General features: G+C 42.0%; 1 protein-coding gene across 1 annotated transcript in view; it reads left to right on the forward strand.

Annotated features, from left to right (window-relative positions):
* Positions 1 to 6,219: 6,219 nt before the first annotated feature.
* The window catches only part of Epm2a (EPM2A glucan phosphatase, laforin), an 89,081-nt gene continuing 73,313 nt past the window's right edge, over positions 6,220 to 21,987 (forward strand). The window contains exon 1 of the mRNA XM_047559032.1: positions 6,220 to 6,753. Within this exon, the coding sequence (XP_047414988.1) occupies positions 6,465 to 6,753 (289 nt within the window). The 5' untranslated portion in view covers positions 6,220 to 6,464. The remainder of the gene's footprint in view (positions 6,754 to 21,987) is intronic.

The following is a 21,987-nucleotide window of genomic DNA, read 5'->3' on the forward strand; positions in this document are numbered from 1 at the left end:
TCCCAGCTTGACTGCGACTGAATACCACCCTTTATGGACGTGGTGGCCTGAACTGCAAGTAGACCTTTGTACCTTAGCAAATGGGGCTTTTTCAGTGCGAACAGGTACTATTAGTGTTAATGAAGAATTACATCTAAGTAAGCGGGCCCTTACAGATACAGTTAGTGGGAGAACAAGAAAATTTAACTGTGCTTATACCCGCGGGAGGGAGGAACTTCAGCGTCTCCCCTTCTATGTGTGTCCTGGTTATTCTCACCAGAAAGAATGTGGAGGGGAAGAATCTTATTTCTGTGCTAAGTGGGGATGTGAAACTACAGGGCAGGCTTATTGGATAAAAGCCTCTCGTGACTTAATTGAAGTCAAGCGAGGGAAAAAACCAGATTCATGTAACAATAGGTGTAACCCCCTCTCCATCACCTTCACCGATAAGGGAAAGCGGGACAAACAATGGATAAAAACCCGATCATGGGGGTTACGCCTCTATGCTGAGGGACCTGATTTGGGGGTAGTGTTCACTGTTCGAATGATTATAAAGGTTTTCACCCAGCCATTAGGGCCTAACCCCATTTTACACCTTCCAGTCCAAAGAGTCCCGGTTATCCCCCCCACCCAAGGTCCAAAAATTAGTAAATTAGTTACTAGCCTCCCAAATACCCCACAACCGACCACCCACTCCTTAAGTGCCCCCTACGTAAGAACTAAACAACCCCATGAACAGTCGATTGTGGATCCAATTCAAACGGAAGCTCATCCCCTTCTGAGCCTTTTGTCTTGGTCCTTCCTGGTGCTCAATGCCACCTATCCTAATTTGACCAGGTCCTGCTGGCTCTGCTACGACACTGTCCCCCCATATTATGAGGGAGTAGCAGTGCAAGCGCATGTTACTATCTCCACCAAGCTCCAGGATTGCCGCTGGCGATCTACACAGTCCCTAACCCTAGAACAAGTGTCAGGGCAAGGGCTCTGTTTAGGAGCAGTGCCCCATGCCAGCCGGTCCCTCTGTCGTTTGACATGGAAAATCCAACCGGAGGAAGAAAACTCTTTTATAATCCCCCACAACGATACATGGTGGGCTTGCTCCTCTGGACTCACCCCCTGCGTCCACTGGAATGTGTTAAAACAGTCAAAGGATTATTGTGTTCTAGTCAGATTGGTTCCGCGGCTAATTTACCATGAGCACCAAAGTTTTATGACTATGATTGAACAAGGATGGGGCCTGAAACAAAACGCTATTCGACACAAACGGGAACCTATTACCACGTTAACTCTTAGTCTGCTGCTCGGGGCTAGCTTGGGAGGGCTAGGAACTGGAGTAGCATCCTTGGTTACTCAGAACAGACATTACTCCAATCTAAGAGCAGCGATAGATGCAGATATGGAGCGTTTGGAAGATTCAATCTCTCATTTAGAACAATCTTTAACTTCCCTAGCTGAAGTGGTCTTGCAAAACAGAAGAGGTTTGGACTTAGTATTCTTACAACAAGGAGGCCTATGTGTGGCTCTAGGGGAAGAATGTTGCTTTTATATAGATCACTCTGGAATAATTAAGGATAACATGGCAAAAGTCAGAGAAGGACTAGCAAACAGAAAGAAAGAACGGGAAGCTAGTCAGAACTGGTTTGAATCCTGGTTCAATTTTTCCCCTTGGTTAACTACTCTGGTGTCTGCTGTGGTAGGACCCCTATTATTGTTGCTACTAGCTTTAACTATAGGACCTTGTATGGTCAATAAGTTAATTGCTTTTATTAAGGAAAGAATAAATACAGTACAGCTAATGGTGCTAAGGGCCCAATATCAGCCCATGAAGCCGCAGCAAGGGTTAAAGTAATAGAGACCCAAGATTGGCTCTCTAAATGCTCTTGGAGAGGGGGGAATGAAAGATAGAGACACCGGCTTCCCCAAATTGCCCACAGCCCTGCTCTTCCGCACCTGTTTAAACACAAGCTTTCCCAAACTGCCCACAGCCCCGGTTGTAAAAATGGTAAAGAATGTATAAACACAGACCTCTCTCGTCTTATCTGTGAAGGCCAGGGGAGCTGACCTGAGAACAAACTTTGCTAACGATAACCCTCCTCCCGGAGGTCAGAGCAACTCAGAACTTAAGATAACTTGCTTTACAATTGTATATGTTAGCTATTTAGGAAGAACACTGTATAACTGCTTGCCTTTTATTATATAAACCCTGCTAACGAAGGCTGGGGGGCCTCTCTTAGCGTCACTGGTTAAGGACGCAGAGGACCAAGCTCGAGCTTGCTAATAAATGACTCTTTGCTGCTTGCATTGATCGTGGTCTCTGGTGGTCTTTGCGGGGTCTCGAGCCTTCGGGCACAACAATGGTATCAGAGGTTTTAGTCAAAGTCATTTGTCTCTGTTGTTTCTGAGTTTGTGATGAGGCAGAAAAACATGGCAGACAGTCATGGTGACAAAAAGAAAAGAGAGAGAGAGAGAGAGAGTGTGTGTGTGGGGAGGCTGGAGTCTCAACACTCCCTTGAAGATCACACCCCCAACGGCCTACTTTCCTCATGAAGGCTCAACCTCCTAAAATTTCCATCATCTCCCCGTGGGGCCAATGGCTGGGGACCAAGTCTTCATGAGCCTTTGGGGGAACTTCCAAACTGTGACACCAAGTAAGAGCTTCCCCTGAGGGGACTCTGAAAAAAATTTACATTTGAATTGAATCCTGAAACTGTAAGTTTGAATTTATCACACATTCTTCAAAAAATATTGTGGTTGCCTATAGGACATCTTTATAGAAACGAAAGTCAGCGACAATAAATTGGTTTGGGCTTTCGAAAACTGTTATCAAGAATCTGACCTCAAATGGATTTCATAAATAATCCCTTTTAATAAACACCATGATTCTTTAAAATGTCAAAGGAAATCTCACATGGATAACCCAGCACGGGAAAAGATCTGTGAATAACAGCTTAACTTGTTAAATTCTTAACCTTGCCTTCTTAGGTCTGTATTTCTGTTGCCAACATGATAGGTATTATAAAGGCATAAAAATTACAATTTTCTAGGGTCTAATGTCAAAACCTCTTTACGTACCACAATACTTATGTCTACAGACTCATTGATTAGTTCAAACTACCACTCATGATTCTCTATTCCATCATTCCTAAGGACAAAGTTAGTTATAGGAAATAATTACAAGAAGTTCATATTTTAAATTAAAAACCCATGAAGCATAACATTTAAATGTTTTTTAAAAGTTTTTCCTTATCAAAATACACATTTATCTACATATCTTGAACTATAAGGTGAATGGATGCCTCCTTAGCATGTGACCTGGCCCTTTCCTTGCTGTGGACTACATACTAGTCTCTTCTGTACCTCAATGTCCTCATCTGAAAATGAGGATAACAATTATTGTTCTCATAGTGTTTCCTTGCAGAACCATTACCAGGTGGGGGTAAAGGCTAGTTTCTACCCACTTTTAGTACTCCACAAATACTATGCTCCACAAATATTCACAAATTGGCAGGAAAATAGGTTTTACTCAAACTTTGAAGGAAGACAGAAGAAATTTTTAAGCTTCAAATTTCTAAAGAAAATCGAAGGGCCAGGAAAGCATTTTTTTTTTTTTTTTTCCCGGTATTGGGGATTGAACCCAGGGCTTTGTGCTTGTAAGGCAAACACTCTACCAACTGAGCTATATCCCCAGCCCAGGAAAGCATTTTTAACTGAAGAAGTGAGGAGGCAAAGTGGGACCAAAAGTAAATAGATAAACAGATAATAAATACATAAACAAATGCATGCAAGCAAGCAAGCTGTAGCTCGGCTGTGTTAATCAGAAATGTGTCAGTCTTAGCTTCCATCTTTCAGGCCAGGAGGGCAGCACTTCCGTCTTTACTTTCAGTATGAGAAAGTGCAAAAAAAGAAGTTAACAGGAAGTTTACAAGGTAAACTTTTTTTTCCTTTTGTTGGTGGTGCGGGAGGGATTGAACTGAGGACCATCATGCATACAAGGCAGTTTCTTTACCAGTGAGCTGTATCCAGGCTCTAGAAGTTAAAGCAGTTTGGAGCTTTAATTCTCAGTATAAGGAATTTCCCTTTCATTTTAGAAGGATTCTCTTCAGCAGTTTTTTTTTTTTTTTTTTCCCCAATAGGATTCCTAAATCAAATGAGGTGATATGAGTATGGAAACCACATACCCAGCATATAATAAGGGCTCAGTGGCTGTGTACCCAAATGATTGGCAGTCAAAACATTGTGGTAAGGGCTCTCCCAGAACAGAGAGGGAAGAACATGACACTCAGTAGCTATGTGCACATGTGCCTCAGAAAAGGACAGATGCGGCCCACCCGGTGCAGATATACGACGGCCCCGGCGCTGTCATGCTAACATGGTCATAAGTCTGTTGAAATTTGATGGTTCAGAATATCTAATTAACATGTATGTTCCCATTTAGGGAAGACAGAGGAAGTAACATGTAACAGGGTACATAAGAAAACTCCCTGCTGAGCTCAGGGCTCAGCCTTGGGATACCAATCCACTGGGCCAGTGTGGGTACCAATAAATCTTCCTTCTGAATGCCCAGGTGCCCTGTCTTTCTGTGCCAGAATCCCACATCAATATAATTGAGTCTTTGAAATGTCATTTAACTCATATCTTGTATTGTTTTCCTTTCCAGTTGTATTTTGCTTGCTACACAGTGTAGCCACCATATCTGCACCATATTTAAATTCACAGCATAAAAAAGGCTCATATATTTTGTTTGGGGGCTTAAAGGGGCACTTTTTTTTTTTTTTTTTTTTCTTTGCAAGGCAAGGCAAGCACTCTACCAACTGAGCTATATCCCCAGCCCTAAAGGGATACTTCTTTCAGTGGTTAAAATCATTTGTCTTATGATGAGAGCAGAAAAAGGAAGTAATGCATGTTGAACAAGTGAGTTGTTTTCCTTTCCTGTTATTGTTTTATCTGTGGGATTGCAGGACTCACTTTGAAAGTTGATGGGAAAAAAAAAAAAAAAAAAAAGACATTTGGAAAGTATAGGACTCAGGCAGCACCACAGAACACAAGGGAATACTGAACTGTTGGCTCCTGGGTCCTGAAGAAATAGGAAGTCATCAAAGTCAGAATTCGGTCTTGCACGGCCAAATGACTCTTATTTTCCTAAAATTACTCCAAGAATATTTTGTAACAGCAACTTGAATAAACCTCACATGCGACTGAGTTCATGTCTGTTTTGCTACCAAATCAGCCATGTTTGGCCAGCCTTGCTGTCTTACATTTTTCTTGATGTTTATCCTTAAGCTTAGCAACCAACCAAACTTTAAGTGGAGTATCAACATTTAACAGTGAAATGTATTATTAGTTTACTAATTGTTCTACAGAGAGAGTTTGTGCAATTTACAATATTTTGTTACTTTTGTGTCTTATCATTTTCTGCATGCATAAAATTCCGTCCACCCCCTCCCCAAACAATACTGACAAGTTTCCAAATACTGGGAAATATGTTCTTAGAGTGACTTTAATTCACTTAAAAAATGTGTAGTATGCTAAAAGTTGGTGAATATAGAAAGGTAAGATGTGAGAAGAACAGTGGAAGAATCAAAAAGTACAAACAAATAGAACATTGGTTTAGTTATGGCAGGAACAAAGTGAAGTCCCTCCATCCTCCTGCCCAGATTTAAATATTTTTCTCTTGGCCAAAATATCTGAGTCTCTGTTTCTTGACTTAAAAATGTCTTAAGGTTAAAAAACAGTGATTTTACTAGAAGGAAATTTTAAAGGGTTTTATTTTTATGCCATTTAAAAAAAAATCATGAAAGGCATCAGTAACAGTTTGGGTCTTGTTTTGATCTTGAAAAGCACTTGAAAGTATGTACTCCAAACCCATTTTCACATACTAAAAATAGAGTGTTTTCGAAAACAGAAAGCGATCGTGTGTTTTGCCAGGCACCCAACTGCAGGAGGAAGGGGAAAGCACGAGCTGTGTCTGGTCCGCGCTGCGTCCTGAGCAACGCGCCCTCTGCAGCCGGTGGGATCTTGGAAGACCCCTGGTTTCTGCCCTCCTTTTACAAGATCCCCGAAGCTCAGCCAGGCCTTGGCTGGGCTCTGCGGCTGGGTCCAGGGCCTTCCTGCAACTGCACTATCTGGTGGCCCCGTCTGCAGGCCGTTTCCTTAGGGCCTTCGCGAGGGTCCCTCTGAAGGCCTCGGAGGGCGACTGCACGGTCACGAGCTCCGACGCTCTCGCCGGGCCGCCTGTCGCCTCCTTTGCCTCCATTCGCAGCGTCCCCGGTGCCCGAAGAGGCCTCGGGTGGCTCCGCCGACACCCTCCCGGGTCGCCAGCCCGGGCGGCATGAGGCCAGCGCTGCCCGGCCGCGTGATGTAGCCCAAAAAAGGCGCTGCCCCGCACGTGGGCGGGCCGCCCCGGGCCGCCCGCGCCGCCGTCCAATCGCCGCAGCCGCCCGCGCGGGGAGCCGGGCACCCGGAGCCGCGCCGCCGCCGCCATCGCCATGCGCTTCCGCTTCGGGGTGGTGGTGCCGCCCGCCGTGGCCGGCGCCCGGCCGGAGCTGCTGGTCGTGGGGTCGCGGCCGGAGCTGGGGCGCTGGGAGCCGCGCGGCGCGGTGCGCCTTAGGCCGGCGGGCGCGGGGACGCCGGCGCCGCCCGAGCCGGGCCTGTGGCTCGCGGAGGTGGAGCTGGCGCCCGAGGCGGCGGCGCGCGACGGGGCGGAGCCGGGCCGCGTGGACACGTTCTGGTACAAGTTCCTGAAGCGCGAGCCGGGGGGCGCGCTCTGCTGGGAAGGTAGGGCCGCCGCCTCGCCTTCCCTCTCCCGGCCGCCCGCCTCCCGCCCTGCCCCTGCCCGCGCCCGGCCGCCGCCTCGCCGCCCCTCTCCCCGCCTCGCCGCCCCGCTCGCCCGGGCCCGGCCTCCTCGCGCTCGCGGCCCCGCCGCGAGGTCCCCGTCGGGGTCGCGCCCGGCTGGGCCTGGGCTCCCGCGCCCTCCTTGCCTGTCCCAGTACCTCTAAGAAAAAAAAAAAAAATCCCACCTTGAAAGCCCGCCTGTTCGCCGACCCCAGGCGCCAGCGCCCTGCTTTACAGACGCCCGGGGTCTGCGGGGCCTGAGGAGGCCGCCGGTGCCGGTGCCGGTGCAGGGGCCATCCACGTGCAGGCGGTCGACCGCGGCCTGGTTCCTTGAAATGTGAAAATACTTGTCGGTTGTAAAAATAAAACGATAAAGCACGAATTGAAAACGTACACTGTCTTCTACATATGTAGACAAATCGCCTACACAGCACACATACGCACCCGTGCGGTATTTATTCAGTGTAGGCAACTCGTAGTCCAGATCTTTGTAACACAAAACTTGTGTAGTGTGTGATTCTGAATCTGCCTTTTCTTGTTTAACCACGCCGTGGAGACCTTTCGGTGTTACTGCACACAGAAGTATTTTATTTTTTAATGGCGAAAAACAAATATCTGCATCCTCCAAAAGTGTATTAAGGTTATTTCTAGTTTTCAGGTCTCCCGTGTTATAGACAATAATGGCTTAATGGGAAGTCCCTGTGCAAAGTTATTTTTGAGCATTTGGGAATATTTCCAGAGGGTGGATTTAAAGAAATGAAATTATTGATGAAAATGTAGCCTGTTTTACATTTCAATAAGGATTGCCAAATTACACTCCAAAAGGGAGATTCCATTGTCTTCTTCCCCCACCCTCAACGGTGTCTGAACGGAGATAACCCTTCTTTTTTTCTTTTTTTTTTTATAGTTGGTGTAAATTTTACTTTTTATTTCATTATCGTTTAACTTTTTAGGGTTTTTTTTATTGGTTTGTAAGTTATGCATTACATTAGGATTTACTTTGACGTAATTACAAATGCATGGAGCATAATGTGCTCCAGTTAAGCCCCTAGTATTTACCCTTACCCTCTTCTTCCTCCCTCCCCCTGTTCCCTTCCTCTACTGATTTTTCTATTTATTTACATTTTTTAAAAATAATTAGTGTCTTGTGGATATACATAATGGTGAGATTCACTGTAGTATATTTATATATTTACATTGGAAAGTTAGGTCAGATTCTTTCCACTGTTTGTCCTTTATCCTGCCCCACCTACCTCCCCTTCAACTCCCTTCTTCTACTCTCCTGATCTTTCTTTTATTTTGATAGCAGCCCCCCCCCCCCAGTTTCTTTTCTCTCTCTGTTTTACCTCCTAATTTAAATTAGCTTTGACATATCAGAGAAAACATTGACCTTTGACTTTCTGAGTCTGGCTTATTTCACTTAGCATTAGAGTCTCCAGTTCCATCCATTTACCAGCAAATGACATAATTTCATTCTTTTTCACAGCTGAGTAATACTCCATTGTGTGTGTGTGTGTGTGTGTGTGTGTGTGTGTGTGTGTGACTTTTCTTTATCCATTTATTTATTGAAGGACACCTAGGTTGGCCCCATAGTCTGGCTATTGTGAATTGTGCTGCTATAAACATTGATGTAGCTACGTCCCTTTAGTATGCTGATTTTAGATCTTTTGGATATATACTGAGTAGTGAGATAGCTGGGTCAAATGGTGATTCCAGTCCAAGTTTTATGAGGACTCTCCATACTGATTTCCACAGTGGTTGTACTAGTCTGTGGTCCCATTGACAATGTATGATTTTACCTTTACCCCCAAATTCTCACTAGCATTTATTATTATTTGTATTCTGGATAATTGACATTCTGATTGAATTGAGATGAAATCTTGGTGTAGTTTTGATTTGCATTTCCCTGATTGCTAGCGATGTTAAACTTTTTCTCATATATTTGTTGGCCATTTGTATTTCTTCTTTTGAGAGATGTCTGCTCAGTTCTTTTTCCCATTTATTGATTAGGTGTTTTTTTGGCATTAAACTTTTTGAGTTCTTTGTGTATTCTGGATATTAATCCCCCATCAGAGAAGTAGCTGGCAAAGATTTTCTCTTCCATTCTGTAGACTCTCTCTTGGTGTTCTCAATTGTTTCCTTTGTGGTGCAGAAGATTTTTAATTGGTTCTTAGTTTTATTTCTTGAGTTTTAGCGGTCCTGTTAAGAAAGCTGGTGCCTGTACCATTATAACCAATACGATGGAGTGTTGACCCTGTGTTTTCCTCTAGCAGTGGTGAAGTTTCTGGTGTAATTCATGTCTGTGATCCACTTTGATTTGACTTTTGTGCAGGGTCTCACCCCTCTCTTTACAGTTGAAAACCACATTGGTTATTTTGGTTTGAGATCTTTAGTTGGAAGTGAAAAACAGAATGTGAACCAGCCTCGAAAAAAAAAAAGAAAAAATATTAATTCATGTACCAATGAAGAGGAGCACGCAGTGCTGCCTGTCTCCCGTCACTTGCTTTCTGACTTTCTCTCCTCCCCTGGGTCTTGCTTTCTTCAAACATTGCCTTCATCCCCACCAGGCTAGACTCACACGTATACGCCTAAATCCAGAGAAGAGAATGGATGTCAGGTGAGCTACCACACTGCCTCCTCTTGGCTCCCCCAAGACGACAGGAGGACCCCCCGGCCCTCGCCCTCACAGCTGCGTCCAATGGAATAGAAAGTCCAACGGAATAGATGCAGGAGTGTGCAAGAGACCACCTGGAGTCCTCTTCATCTAGAAAGCAAAACCATCACCAAAATACACCCCTTTTCCTCTTATATTTAGAATTGGCCAGAATTGCCGTTCTTGACTCTCTGCGGCAGAATTTAGGCAAATACATTACTAAACTGAAGAAAATTAGGATTTTGATCACCAAGAAAAATGAGGGGGGTGCATTTCAGGTAGGCAATTAAAAAAATGTCTGCTACATTTTAAAATGAGATATCAAATATGGTATTTATTTGTTTAATATGTGACATTCCTCCAGATTGTGAACTCCACAGAATAGGGACTGTGTAATTTGTTCATTAAAAAAAAACAAAACAAAACCCTACACTTAGTTGGTGCCTAGCAGCTGCTCAGTAAGCATCATCTGACTGAGTGGAACACAGAGCAGGAAGGATGGAGGTTTAATGCATCGTTGTGAACTGGGGTCTGTACTTCCTAGATTGCATTATTTTTTACCTGATATACTTTTCCTCATTTATGATAAATCTCACCCATGTGACCACAGTACATTATGAGTTATGACTGCAGGGGTTTCTCATACTTGCCTTGTTTCTGAAGTGACTTTGAAAGTTTTGAGGAGTACTTCTCAGGTATTTTATAGAATGTTTCTGTTATTTTGCTCATTATTAGACTGGGGTTATGGGTTTGGGGGAAGAAGAGCATAGAAGCAGATTGCCTTTTTTACCGCATCATATCAGGAGCATATGGCACGGCAGGACTGACCTTTGTGGATGTTCATCCTGACCACACCACTGAGGTAATGATTGTTAGTTTTCTCTGCAGCAAAGTTCCTCTTTTTGATTGGTTTATGTACTGTGTACTTTGGAAAGAAGTCACTGCCCAGCCCACATTTAAGGAGTGAGGAGTTACACTCCACCTCTTTGCAGGCAGAATGTCTACATAAATTTTGATGCAATTGCATGGGGGATTTATCTCATTTATGTATTTATTATGCATTTATTCATTTTAACCTCAATATGTAAAAGGTTTAATTGACATAATTTGCATAGCATAAAGTTCACCCTTTGTAAGCATACAGTTCTGTGGTTTTTAGAGTCAGCAGTTGTATAATCATGAACACTAATTCTATAGCATGTTTGACGTGACAGAAAGAAATCCTGTGCTCATTAGCAGGCAGTGCCTGTCCTCCCCTCCCCTTTGTCCTGCAAACACCAATTTAGCACCTCCTGTCTCTATGGATTTGCTAATTCTTGATTCATCACAGAGATGGAATCATGTCATACGTGCCCTGGTAGCAGGCTTCTTTCCCTGACGGTGTTTCCATGATCGTACATGTGGTGTTTCTCAGAACTTCCTTCACTTTCACCGTAATATTCTTTTGTGTGCACGTATCCCATTTTGTTGATTCATCCGTTAATAAAGACTATGGGTTGTTTTCACTTTTTGGATAATGGTGCTGAGAATGTTTATGTCCAAGTTTGTGGGTAGACATAGTTTTCTGGGTATGTATCCTGAAAGGGACTTGCTGAGTCACGTGGGTCCTGTGTGTTTTCTAAGGCACCATCCCACACTCCCACCGGTGCTGGCAGGGTGCTCTGCATCCTCGTCCACACCGACTGTGTGCGTTTCTAGTTTCTAGTGTTTCATTCTGGAGGAGGGGAAGTGACTTTCCACTGTGGTCTTGATGCACTTTTCCTTTAATGAAGGATGATGGTGGATGTTTTTTATTTGCTTATTGACCATATGTCAGTTTAAAAGATATACTTTTGTGTGTACCTTCTTTGGAGGAAAATCTACCCAACTCCTGTGCCTATTTTTTAAGGTGATGATTTGCTTTTAATTGTTCTTTTGTAAGAGTCCATGTTTTTAAAATGTCCACCTCAGAAGAAATATCTGGAAATATCAGGAGAAATGTATGCAGACCATCCCTGAGTGGGTGACAGGAGATCGTGCAGTCAGCTGTTGATGCACCCACCTTGGGCTCAACACCAATGCTTTCACGTTGATTGGCTTTGCACAGTGCTCCACTTTACTGTGAATAAGCAGGGCGGCATGGCTGAGTGCTAATCTAGTGGCATCATCTGTTGGGCACCTTTATCCTTCCTTTTCCAATCCTAAATTGTCATCTTTCTTTGCCCTGCCCCGAAGTGTAAGTGCTTTTTTTGAGCTTCTGTCCTCCGATCACCTCTCCTCTCAAGCTAAATCTCTGGAAGCCCTCTTCCAAGCGTATGCTGTCTATCTCTCATCCCAATCTCTCTTCGGGACACTAGTCCAATATATCTTATTGTCTACCAGGCTTTTGCACCAGAATGTCCTGTCCTGTAAGTACTTTAAAGTCAATATGTCTGTACCTCCTCTTTAATTACCCTTTGTGAAACTTTGTTTTCCCTGTGGTTTTGATTTAAAGAGCCTGCAGCTCAGTCACTCAAGCATATGAAGCATAAGAACTTTTGAGGCAGGGTTGCCTGAGTTCTCAGCCTCTGGGGATAGTAAGCATTTCCCAGGTCACATTCTTAGAGATGTGATTTAGTATTTCTGGTACTGATCAGGGAGCAGGAACTCTATCATTTTCCTAGATACTTGTGGGAGTGACCTGGTTTGGAGGTCATTGTTGGAGGTTCTGCCATTGGAATGTCTCAGTCCCTCCATGTAGACCTTTTCTTACCATCCGCTGTCTCTGCTCTTGGCGGGGTCCTACCATTGTGGTGACCTGCAGCCTGCTCGGAGGCCTTTCTATCCCTTCTCTATTCAGTGCTTCCTTCGCACTGCTGCCAGAATGACCTCCCTGAAATACAGATGGGCTAATGTCACATGTGGAATCGAAATGACTCGATGACTTCCCATTCCCTACAAAGAGTAAGTGTAAACGTCTTGGTGTGGCCTTTCTTGCTCCTCATGGCCCTGCAGTTATTTGCTTTTTCCTGCTCTTCTCCTGACACTTCCTAAAAGCAGTCTGCATTCAGCTACTTAGCCTGTGGTTTCCATTGTCATTCATGCAACTCTTTCTTGCTGCGCCCTTTCCTTGGATGGCTGTGTGACCTATGAGTCTTATCTCTACAAAGAACCATGGTATATTGATTTGGCTTTGGTATAATAATGTGGAAACTAACCAGAGGTAGCATCTTTGTCCTTTTGGACTGCTAAAACAAAAGGACTTTAGACTGAGTAATCTGTAAATAATAGAAATTTGATTCTCACAGTTCTGGCAACTGGAAGTTCAAGTTCAGGCTGCCTGAGGATTTGGTAAGAGCTTCCAAGATAATGCCTTCTTGCTGCAATCTCCTATGGAGGAAAAATAGACACTGTATCCTCAGGTGACAGAGGGTGGAAAGGGATGAACTTGTTCCCTCGAACCCTTTTATAAGGGTACGGATTCCATTTGTGAGGGCTTTAATCTCATGACTTCATCACTTCCCCCCAAGGCCCTACCTACTTCTTAACACTGTTGCATCAGGATTAAATTTCAACGTGAATTTTGGAGGGGCACAAACATTGACACCACAGCAGGTAGCCTTTTCAAATAACTTATTTATTATTTATTAATGACAAAAATTATACAGGGTAAGACTGGTAAATCTATTTAAAAAAGCTTTTTTAAAAATTAATACGTAACACACACATATATATACTCTATTCTCTTGGGTTAAGGCACAGCATCTGAGTCGCCAGGTGGTGTCTGCCACGACATACTAGTGGCATTGGAGGACCAGTTGCTCTTCTTTTCTCCAGTTGCTGGATTCAGAGTAGAAGCTTCTGTGCGAGCTCCTGGTCCTAGACTTAAGCTCCCAGCATTAGCAGAGGGAAAGAATAACATTGTTGCAGTTGGAGCAAATATGCAATTTCCAGAACTCACATTTTTTGGTCACATGTATGGTTAGTGCACTTGTGTCTGGTGCTTGCACTCAGCTGTTTGTAGGTTTATATATATATATATAAATTCTTAGGTAAACCTAATGTGTTTATTCTAGTTAAAATTTGCACAATCAAGTTCTGATACCTGTAGCTGTCTGGCTAGCTTTGTGCATATGTTGAGTTGCGTTCTGGAATGGTGGTTTCCTTCTCTTGACACAGCTACTCCCCCGTATCCAGATCTGGGATTTCAAATCATGCTTCATGCTCACATTCAGAAACTTTCTCTCTGACTTCTTGTCTAATATCTACTCATTTGTATCTTACATATCTGAAGCTTAAATATTCCACATCCTCTAGGCTTCTATGATAGCCTTTTTTAAAACATTTAAATAAAAATTTTAAACATTTAAATAAAATTGCTTGATTTCCCACATACTGAGAAATCTGGTCTCTTTCCTCTGTGTTACCCAGAGCTGCCTTTCCTAAGTGTATCTTGGAAAGTGGCAGATCATTCCTGTTCACCAATATCTGGAGCCTCTCCCCATAGGTAGACTATTCTTTGCTTTGTGGAAGAAGTGTATCTTTACCATATGACTGGCTTTGGCCAATAAAATTTGAGAGGAAATACCACGTGTCAGTTCCTGTTACTCTACATCATTCTCTTTTCTCTCTGACAAGAGATTACTTTTGTTGTTCCAAATAGCGGTTTCTCTGTCTGATGGTCCCAATGTGAAGATGGCAACCAGCTGAAGAAGAACCTTTAGCTAATCTATGATGAACTTTGTTATGGGAGAAAAGCAAATCTTTGCTTTTTTGTACTGCCAATAACTTGGGGTTCTTTGTTATCACAGCATGTCCTAGGACCTAAAAGAATGCCTGGTATCTAGTCGGTGTTTATTAAGTATCCAATGAATAAATGAATTTGAATAAGTCACTTTCCAGGAATCTCAAACTGGAAATATCATGCTTTTGGTCTTCTTTTCTTCAGTGCATGATGTGCCAGTGAGTTCATAGCACAGGATTAAGGAGCCACTGTCTTAAAGCATTTGTGTTTTGAAGAGTGCTTGAAAAAAGGAAACATTTAAAAAATTAAGACAGGTATATCCTGTGGAAAAGAACACAGATCTCATGTTGATTTTAAAGGAAAAATGCCAGTCTTCCAAGAGTTTTCATGTCAGTAGAGTACTGCTTTCGACTAGGTTCCTAAGATTCATTCACTGGACGTGTTTGGTAATCTCCATGTCTCAGTTTTATCCTCTGTAAAATGTCTACAGTTTTGAACGAGAGAGATGTCATACTCTTTAGAAGGGGTCCTTTAGTGTGGATAGCAGCAGAACACCAGCCAGCAGCCCTGGACTCTTAGATTATTTCATCTAGAATCTCAGGTTCAGAAAGTGCATGAACAATTCTGCTGTGTGTACCAATGGATGTTTTTGAGGAATAATACAGTTGAAAGTACTTGGAAAATTATGAAGCTGTATTTTTCTAACTGAACTATGATATGAAATCTTGCAATCTTTTCAAATGATTTTACCTACATTATGTTTCCACTAGGTGGCAGCATGTCCCTGGTATTCTATAATTTTTGCGGTTTGTGTGTAATCTCAGAAAATAATTTAACCACCATTTTAAATGAGTACCTCATTCTCAACTTGCTTTTTCTTCTTTCTTGTCCCATATGCCCTCTTTCCTTCTAGACAATTTCAAAAACCATTCTTACTCATTTAGAAAGATAAATGAAGTAAAAATGAATCTAATCTCCCTAAGACTAAGCAATTATTCTAGGACTTCTTCATTTGGGAAGAATTATTAGATAACTTAATTTTGCTCTGGTGTAAGCAAATTACTTTAGTGTAATTTTTGCTATCTAAGTACTTAAAATAATTAAAGATCATCTACAGAAACCTTGCTTTTTCTTTTTCTCTTTCTTTATTTTGCAGTATTGGGCATTGAACCCAGGGGTGCTCTGTCACTGAGGTACACTTCCAGCCCTTTTTATTTACTTCATTTTGATGTAGGATCTTACTCAGTTTTAGAGCCGGCCTTGACTTTGGGTTCCTCCTGCTTCAGCCTCCCAAGTAGCTGGGATCACAGATGCGGGCTGCCATGCCTGGCACCCTTTGCTATGAATTCTTTAAAAATTATTCTTTTCAATAAACTTATGCAGACATTTTTGACTGTGATGTCTGCTTTATTCTGTATATCAGAAGATCATCACATAATTGTTACGCTGAGGATCCAAGATGGCGGCCTAGAGGGAGACTGCACCTCCGGTCGCTCCACAACCCAGGAGTTAAGAAGGGGAGGCATTGAGAGACTCGGACTGAAGTGGAGCCACGGGTGAGTCTGCCCACTGGGTAAAGCTCGGCCCGGGTGGCAGGCCCAGATAGAGGTGGCTTATCGGAGCCGGGCAGGGCAGCTAGAGTCATCCACAGGCAGTCCTGCGCACTCCGGCGGTGGGCCCCGCCCACACAGCCAGCTTCTCCAGGTTCTCGGAACGGAACTGGCCTGCTAGTGAGAGCCTGTCTGAACAGAGCAGGCTCCGAGTCCCGGAGCCCCTGCAGTGCAGTGTACTCCTGCAAAGAACCAGCGGAGAGCCTCGATCTGCAGTCAGCCTCAGGGATAAGGGCAGGGCAGCCGGAGACCTCTTCAGGCGGCTCTGCCCACTCCGGCTGCGGGCTCTCTTCACGGGGCGATCCAAGATGGTGGCCTAGAGGGAGACTGCACCCCCGGTCGCTCCACAACCCAGGAGTTAAGAAGGGGAGGCATTGAGAGACTCGGACTGAAGTGGAGCCACGGGTGAGTCTGCCCACTGGGTAAAGCTCAGGCCGGGTGGCAGGCCCAGATAGAGGTGGCTTAGCAGAGCCGGGCAGGGCAGCTTGAGTCTTCCCAAGGTAGTCTCCCACACTCCGGCAGTGGGCTCTTCCCACACGGCCAGCTGCACGGTGCAGGCCCACAGTGAGAGCATTTCCGCACAGAGCCAGTTCCAAAACGTGGAACCAGTAGGGGGCTAGGGGCAGTATTCTTCGAATGAGCTGCTTTATCAGATTCCTCCAAGACATCAGGCTACTGAAGGCTGGGAGGTGATACACTGGAAATCTACTGGGACACTATAAGCCAATAGTGGAAAACTGCAATATCTCAGGGTCCCACTGACAACTGACCATTATGAGAAAACAAGGGAAGAAAATGTCCCAAACAAACCTAGATACTACATCAATAAAACCCAATGACAGCAGAGCAGAAGAAATGTCAGAAAGGGAGTTCAGAATGTACGTAATTAAAACGATCAGGGAAGCTAATGAGGAGATGAAAGAGCAAATGCAGGCATTGAAGGAGGAGATGAAAGAGCAAATGCAGGCATTAAATGATCGCACCAATCAACAGTTAAAAGACCAAATACGGGAAGCAAGAGATCATTTCAATAAAGAGTTAGAGATACTGAAAAAAAAACCAAACTGAAATCCTTGAAATGAAGGAAACAATAAACCAAGTTAAAAACTCCATAGAAAGCATAACCAATAGGATAGAACACCTGGAAGACAGAACCTCAGACATTGAAGACAAAATATTTAACCTTGAAAACAAAGTGGAACAAACAGAGAAGATGGTAAGAAATCATGAACAGAATCTCCAAGAACTATGGGATATCATGAAAAGGCCAAATTTGAGAATTATTGGGATTGAGGAAGGCTTAGAGAAACAAACCAAAGGAATGAACAGTCTATTCAATGAAATAATAACAGAAAATTTCCCAAATCTGAAGAACGAAATGGAAAACCAAGTACAAGAGGCTTATAGAACTCCAAACATACAAATTACAACAGACCCACACCAAGGCACATTATTATGAAAATACCTAACATACAAAATAAAGACAGAATTTTAAAGGCCGCGAGAGAAAAGAATCAAATTACATTCAGAGGGAAACCAATAAGAATATCAGCAGATTTTTCAATCCAGACCCTAAAAGCTAGAAGGGCCTGGAACAACATATACCAAGCCCTGAAAGAAAATGGATGCCAACCAAGAATCTTATACCCAGCAAAACTTACCTTCAAATTTGACGATGAAATAAGATCCTTCCATGATAAACAAAAGCTAAAGGAATTTATAAAAAGAAAGCCAGCATTACAGAACATTCTCAGCAAAATATTCCATGAGGAAGAGATGAAAAACAACGATGCAAATCAGCAACAGGAGGCGCTAGCCTAAAGGAATAGCCAAATAAAGGAGAAACCAAATCATGTCAAAAACAAATATGAGTCAATTGACTGGGAATACAAATCATATCACAATAATAACCCTGAATGTTAATGGCCTGAATTCATCAATCAAAAGACACAGACTGGCAGATTGGATTAAAAAGAAAAATCTAACAATATGCTGCCTGCAAGAGACTCATCTCATAGAAAGAGACACCCATAGACTAAAGGTGAAAGGATGGGGAAAAACATACCATGCACACGGACACAGCAAAAAAGCTGGAGTATCCATCCTCATCTCAGATAATGTGGACTTCAAACCAAAACTAGTCAGAAGGGATAAAGAAGGACATTACATGCTGCTTAAGGGAAGCATAAATCAGCAAGACATAACAATCATAAATATCTATGCCCCGAACATTGGCTCATCCACGTACGTCAAACAAATCCTTCTCAATTCCAGAAACCAAATAGACCACAACACAATAATACTAGGCGATTTTAACACACCTCTCTCACCACTGGATAGATCGTCCAAACAAAAATTGAATAAAGAAACTATAGATCTCAACAACACAATCAGCAATTTAGACTTAACGGACATATATAGAATATACCATCCAACACAGAATGAATACACTTTCTTCTCAGCAGCACATGGATCCTTCTCTAAAATAGACCATATTTTATGCCACAAAGCTACTGTTAGTAAATACAAGAAGATAGAGATACTACCTTGTACTCTATCAGATCATAATGGATTGAAATTAGAAATAAATGACAGAATAAAAAACAGAAACTTCTCCAATACCTGGAGACTAAATAATACACTATTATATGATGAATGGATAACAGAAGACATCAGGAGGGAAATAAAAAAATTCTTAGAAGTAAACGAGAACAAAGACACATCATATCAAAATCTCTGGGACACTATGAAAGCAGTACTTAGAGGAAGATTTATTTCATGGGGTGCATTCAAAAAAAGAAGTAGAAATCAACAAATAAACGACTTAACACTACAGCTCAAAGCACTAGAAAAAGAAGAGCAGACCAATACCAAAAGTAGTAGAAGACAGGAAATAGTTAAAATCAGAGCCGAAATCAACAAAATCGAAACAAAAGAAACAATCGGAAAAATTAATAAAATAAATAGTTGGTTCTTTGAAAAAATAAATAAAATTGATAAACCCTTAGCCACACTAACAAAGAGAAAGAGGGAGAAAACTCAAATTACTAAAATTCGGAATGAACAAGGAAACATCACAACAGACACGAGTGAAATACAAAACATAATTAGAAGCTATTTCGAAAATCTATACTCCAACAAAACAGAAAACCTTGAAGACATCAACAAATTTCTAGAGACATATGAACTACCTAAACTGAACGAGGAGGACATACACAACTTAAATAAACCAATTTCAAGCAATGAAATAGAAGAGGTCATCAAAAGCCTACCAACAAAGAAAAGTCCAGGACCAGATGGGTTCTCAGCCGAGTTCTACAAAACCTTTAAAGAAGAGCTCATTCCAATACTCCTCAAACTATTCCATGAAATAGAAGAGGAGGGAACCCTACCAAACTCGTTCTATGAAGCCAATATCACCCTGATACCTAAACCAGACAGAGACACATCAAGGAAAGAAAATTTCAGACCAATATCCTTAATGAACATCGATGCAAAAATTCTCAACAAAATTTTAGCAAATCGCATACAAATATATATTAAAAAGATAGTGCACCACGATCAAGTGGGTTTTATCCCAGGGATGCAAGGTTGGTTCAACATTCGGAAATCAATAAATGTCATTCACCATATCAACAGACTTAAAGTTAAGAATCACATGATTATTTCGATAGATGCAGAAAAAGCATTTGATAAAATACAGCATCCCTTCATGCTCAAAACACTAGAAAAAATTGGGGTAATGGGAACATTCCTAAACATTATAAAGGCCATCTACGCTAAGCCCATGGCTAATATCATTCTAAATGGTGAAAAACTGAAAGCGTTCCCCCTAAAAACTGGAACAAGGCAGGGATGCCCTCTTTCACCGCTTCTATTCAACATCGTCCTTGAGACTCTAGCCAGAGCAATCAGACAAACCAAAGAAATTAAAGGGATACGAATAGGAAAAGAAGAACTCAAACTATCCCTGTTCGCTGATGACATGATTATATATTTAGAGGAACCTGGAAATTCCACCAGAAAACTTTTAGAACTCATAAGTGAATTCAGTAAAGTAGCAGGTTACAAGATCAATGCTCATAAATCCAATGCATTTTTATACATAAGTGATGAATCTTCAGAAAGAGAAATTAGGAAAACTACCCCATTCACAATAGCATCGAAGAAAATAAAATACTTGGGAATCAATCCCACAAAAGAGGTGAAAGACCTCTACAATGAGAACTACAGAACACTAAAGAAAGAAATTCAAGAAAACCTTAGAAGATGGAAAGATCTCCCATGTTCCTGGATAGGCAGAATTAATATCGTCAAAATGGCTATACTACCTAAAGTTCTATACAGATTCAATGCAATTCCAATTAAAATCCCAATGATGTACCTCACAGAAATAGAGCAAGCAATTATGAAATTCATCTGGAAGAATAAAAAACCTAGAATAGCTAAAGCAATCCTCAGTAGCAAGAGCGAAGCAGGGGGTATTGCAATACCAGATCTTCAACTATACTACAAAGCAATAGTAACAAAAACGGCATGGTATTGGTACCAAAATAGACAGGTAGATCAATGGTACAGAATAGAGGACATGGACACAAACCCAAATAAATACAATTTTCTCATACTAGACAAAGGTTCCAACAATATGCAATGGAGAAAAGATAGCCTCTTCAACAAATGGTGCTGGGAAAACTGGAAAACTATATGCAATAGAATGAAACTAAACCCCTATCTCTCACCCTACACAAAACTCAACTCAAAATGGATCAAGGACCTCGGAATCAGACCAGAGACCCTGCATCTTATAGAAGAAAAAGTAGGTCCAAATCTTCAACTTGTTGGCTCAGGATCAGATTTCCTTAACAGGACTCCCATAGCACAAGAAATAAAAGCAAGAATAAACAACTGGGATAGATTCAAACTAAAAAGCTTTCTGTCAGCAAAGGAAACTATCAGAAATGTGAAGAGAGAGCCTACAGAGTGGGAGAATATCTTTGCCAACCATACCTCAGATAGAGCGCTAATTTCCAGAATCTATAAAGAACTCAAAAAACTCTACACCAAGAATACAAATAATCCAATCAACAAATGGGCTAAGGAAATGAACAGACACTTCACAGAAGAAGATGTACAAGTAATCACCAGATATATGAAAAAATGTTCAACGTCCCTAGTAATAAGGGAAATGCAAATCAAAACTACCCTAAGATTTCATCTCACCCCAATTAGAATGGCGATTATCAAGAATACAAGCAACAATAGGTGTTGGCGAGGATGTGGTGAAAAAGGAACACTCATACATTGCTGGTGGGGTTGCAAATTAGTGCAACCACTCTGGAAAGCAGTGTGGAGATTCCTCAGAAAGCTTGGAATGGAAACACCATTTGACCCAGCTATCCCACTCCTTGGCCTATACCCAAAGGACTTAAAAGCAGCATACTACAGAGATACAGCCACATCAATGTTCATTGCTGCTCAATTCACCATAGCCAGATTGTGGAACCAACCTAGATGTCCTTCGGTTGATGAATGGATAAAGAAACTGTGGCATATTTATACAATGGAATATTACTCCGCAATGAAGAATGATAAAATTATGGCATTTGTAGGCAAATGGTTGAAATTGGAGAATATCATGCTAAGTGAGATAAGCCAATCTCAAAAAACTAAAGGACGAATGATCTCGCTGATAAGCGGATGAGGACATATAATGGGGGGTGGGACGGGCTAGCATTAGGTTTAGGGTTAGGTTTAGAGTTAGGCTAAGGAGAGCGGTAAGAATGAAGGAAAGAAGGACTGTGTAGAGGGAAAAGAGGGGTGGGAGGGGTGGGAGGGGTGGGAGGGGTGGGGGGGAGGGGAAAAATATAATAAACATCATTACCCTATGTAAACGTAAAAAAATAAATAAATAAATAAAAAAAAATTATCATAATGATCTAAAAAAAATAAAGTGTGTTGTGGTTAGGAATCCTAAAAAAAAAAAAAAAAAAAAAAAAAATTGTTACGCTGTCTCCTTTGATGTTTATGACATGTTTGAGAAACACTTTATTGTGCTACCATTTCAGTTTACTTTGTGTCAGAATTTCTTAGAGAATTAATTCTAGAAGATTAATTAAATGAGAAAAGGTCCTTGCAAAGCTTGATAAATTATTCCCTGTCGACTTCTGTCGATATGAAGGACTCAATGTAGTTGATGACAGAGGTGTATTAAA

Source organism: Sciurus carolinensis, chromosome 7 (assembly GCF_902686445.1).
Source record: "Sciurus carolinensis chromosome 7, mSciCar1.2, whole genome shotgun sequence".
In the NCBI taxonomy this organism is placed as follows: Eukaryota; Metazoa; Chordata; class Mammalia; order Rodentia; family Sciuridae; genus Sciurus; species Sciurus carolinensis.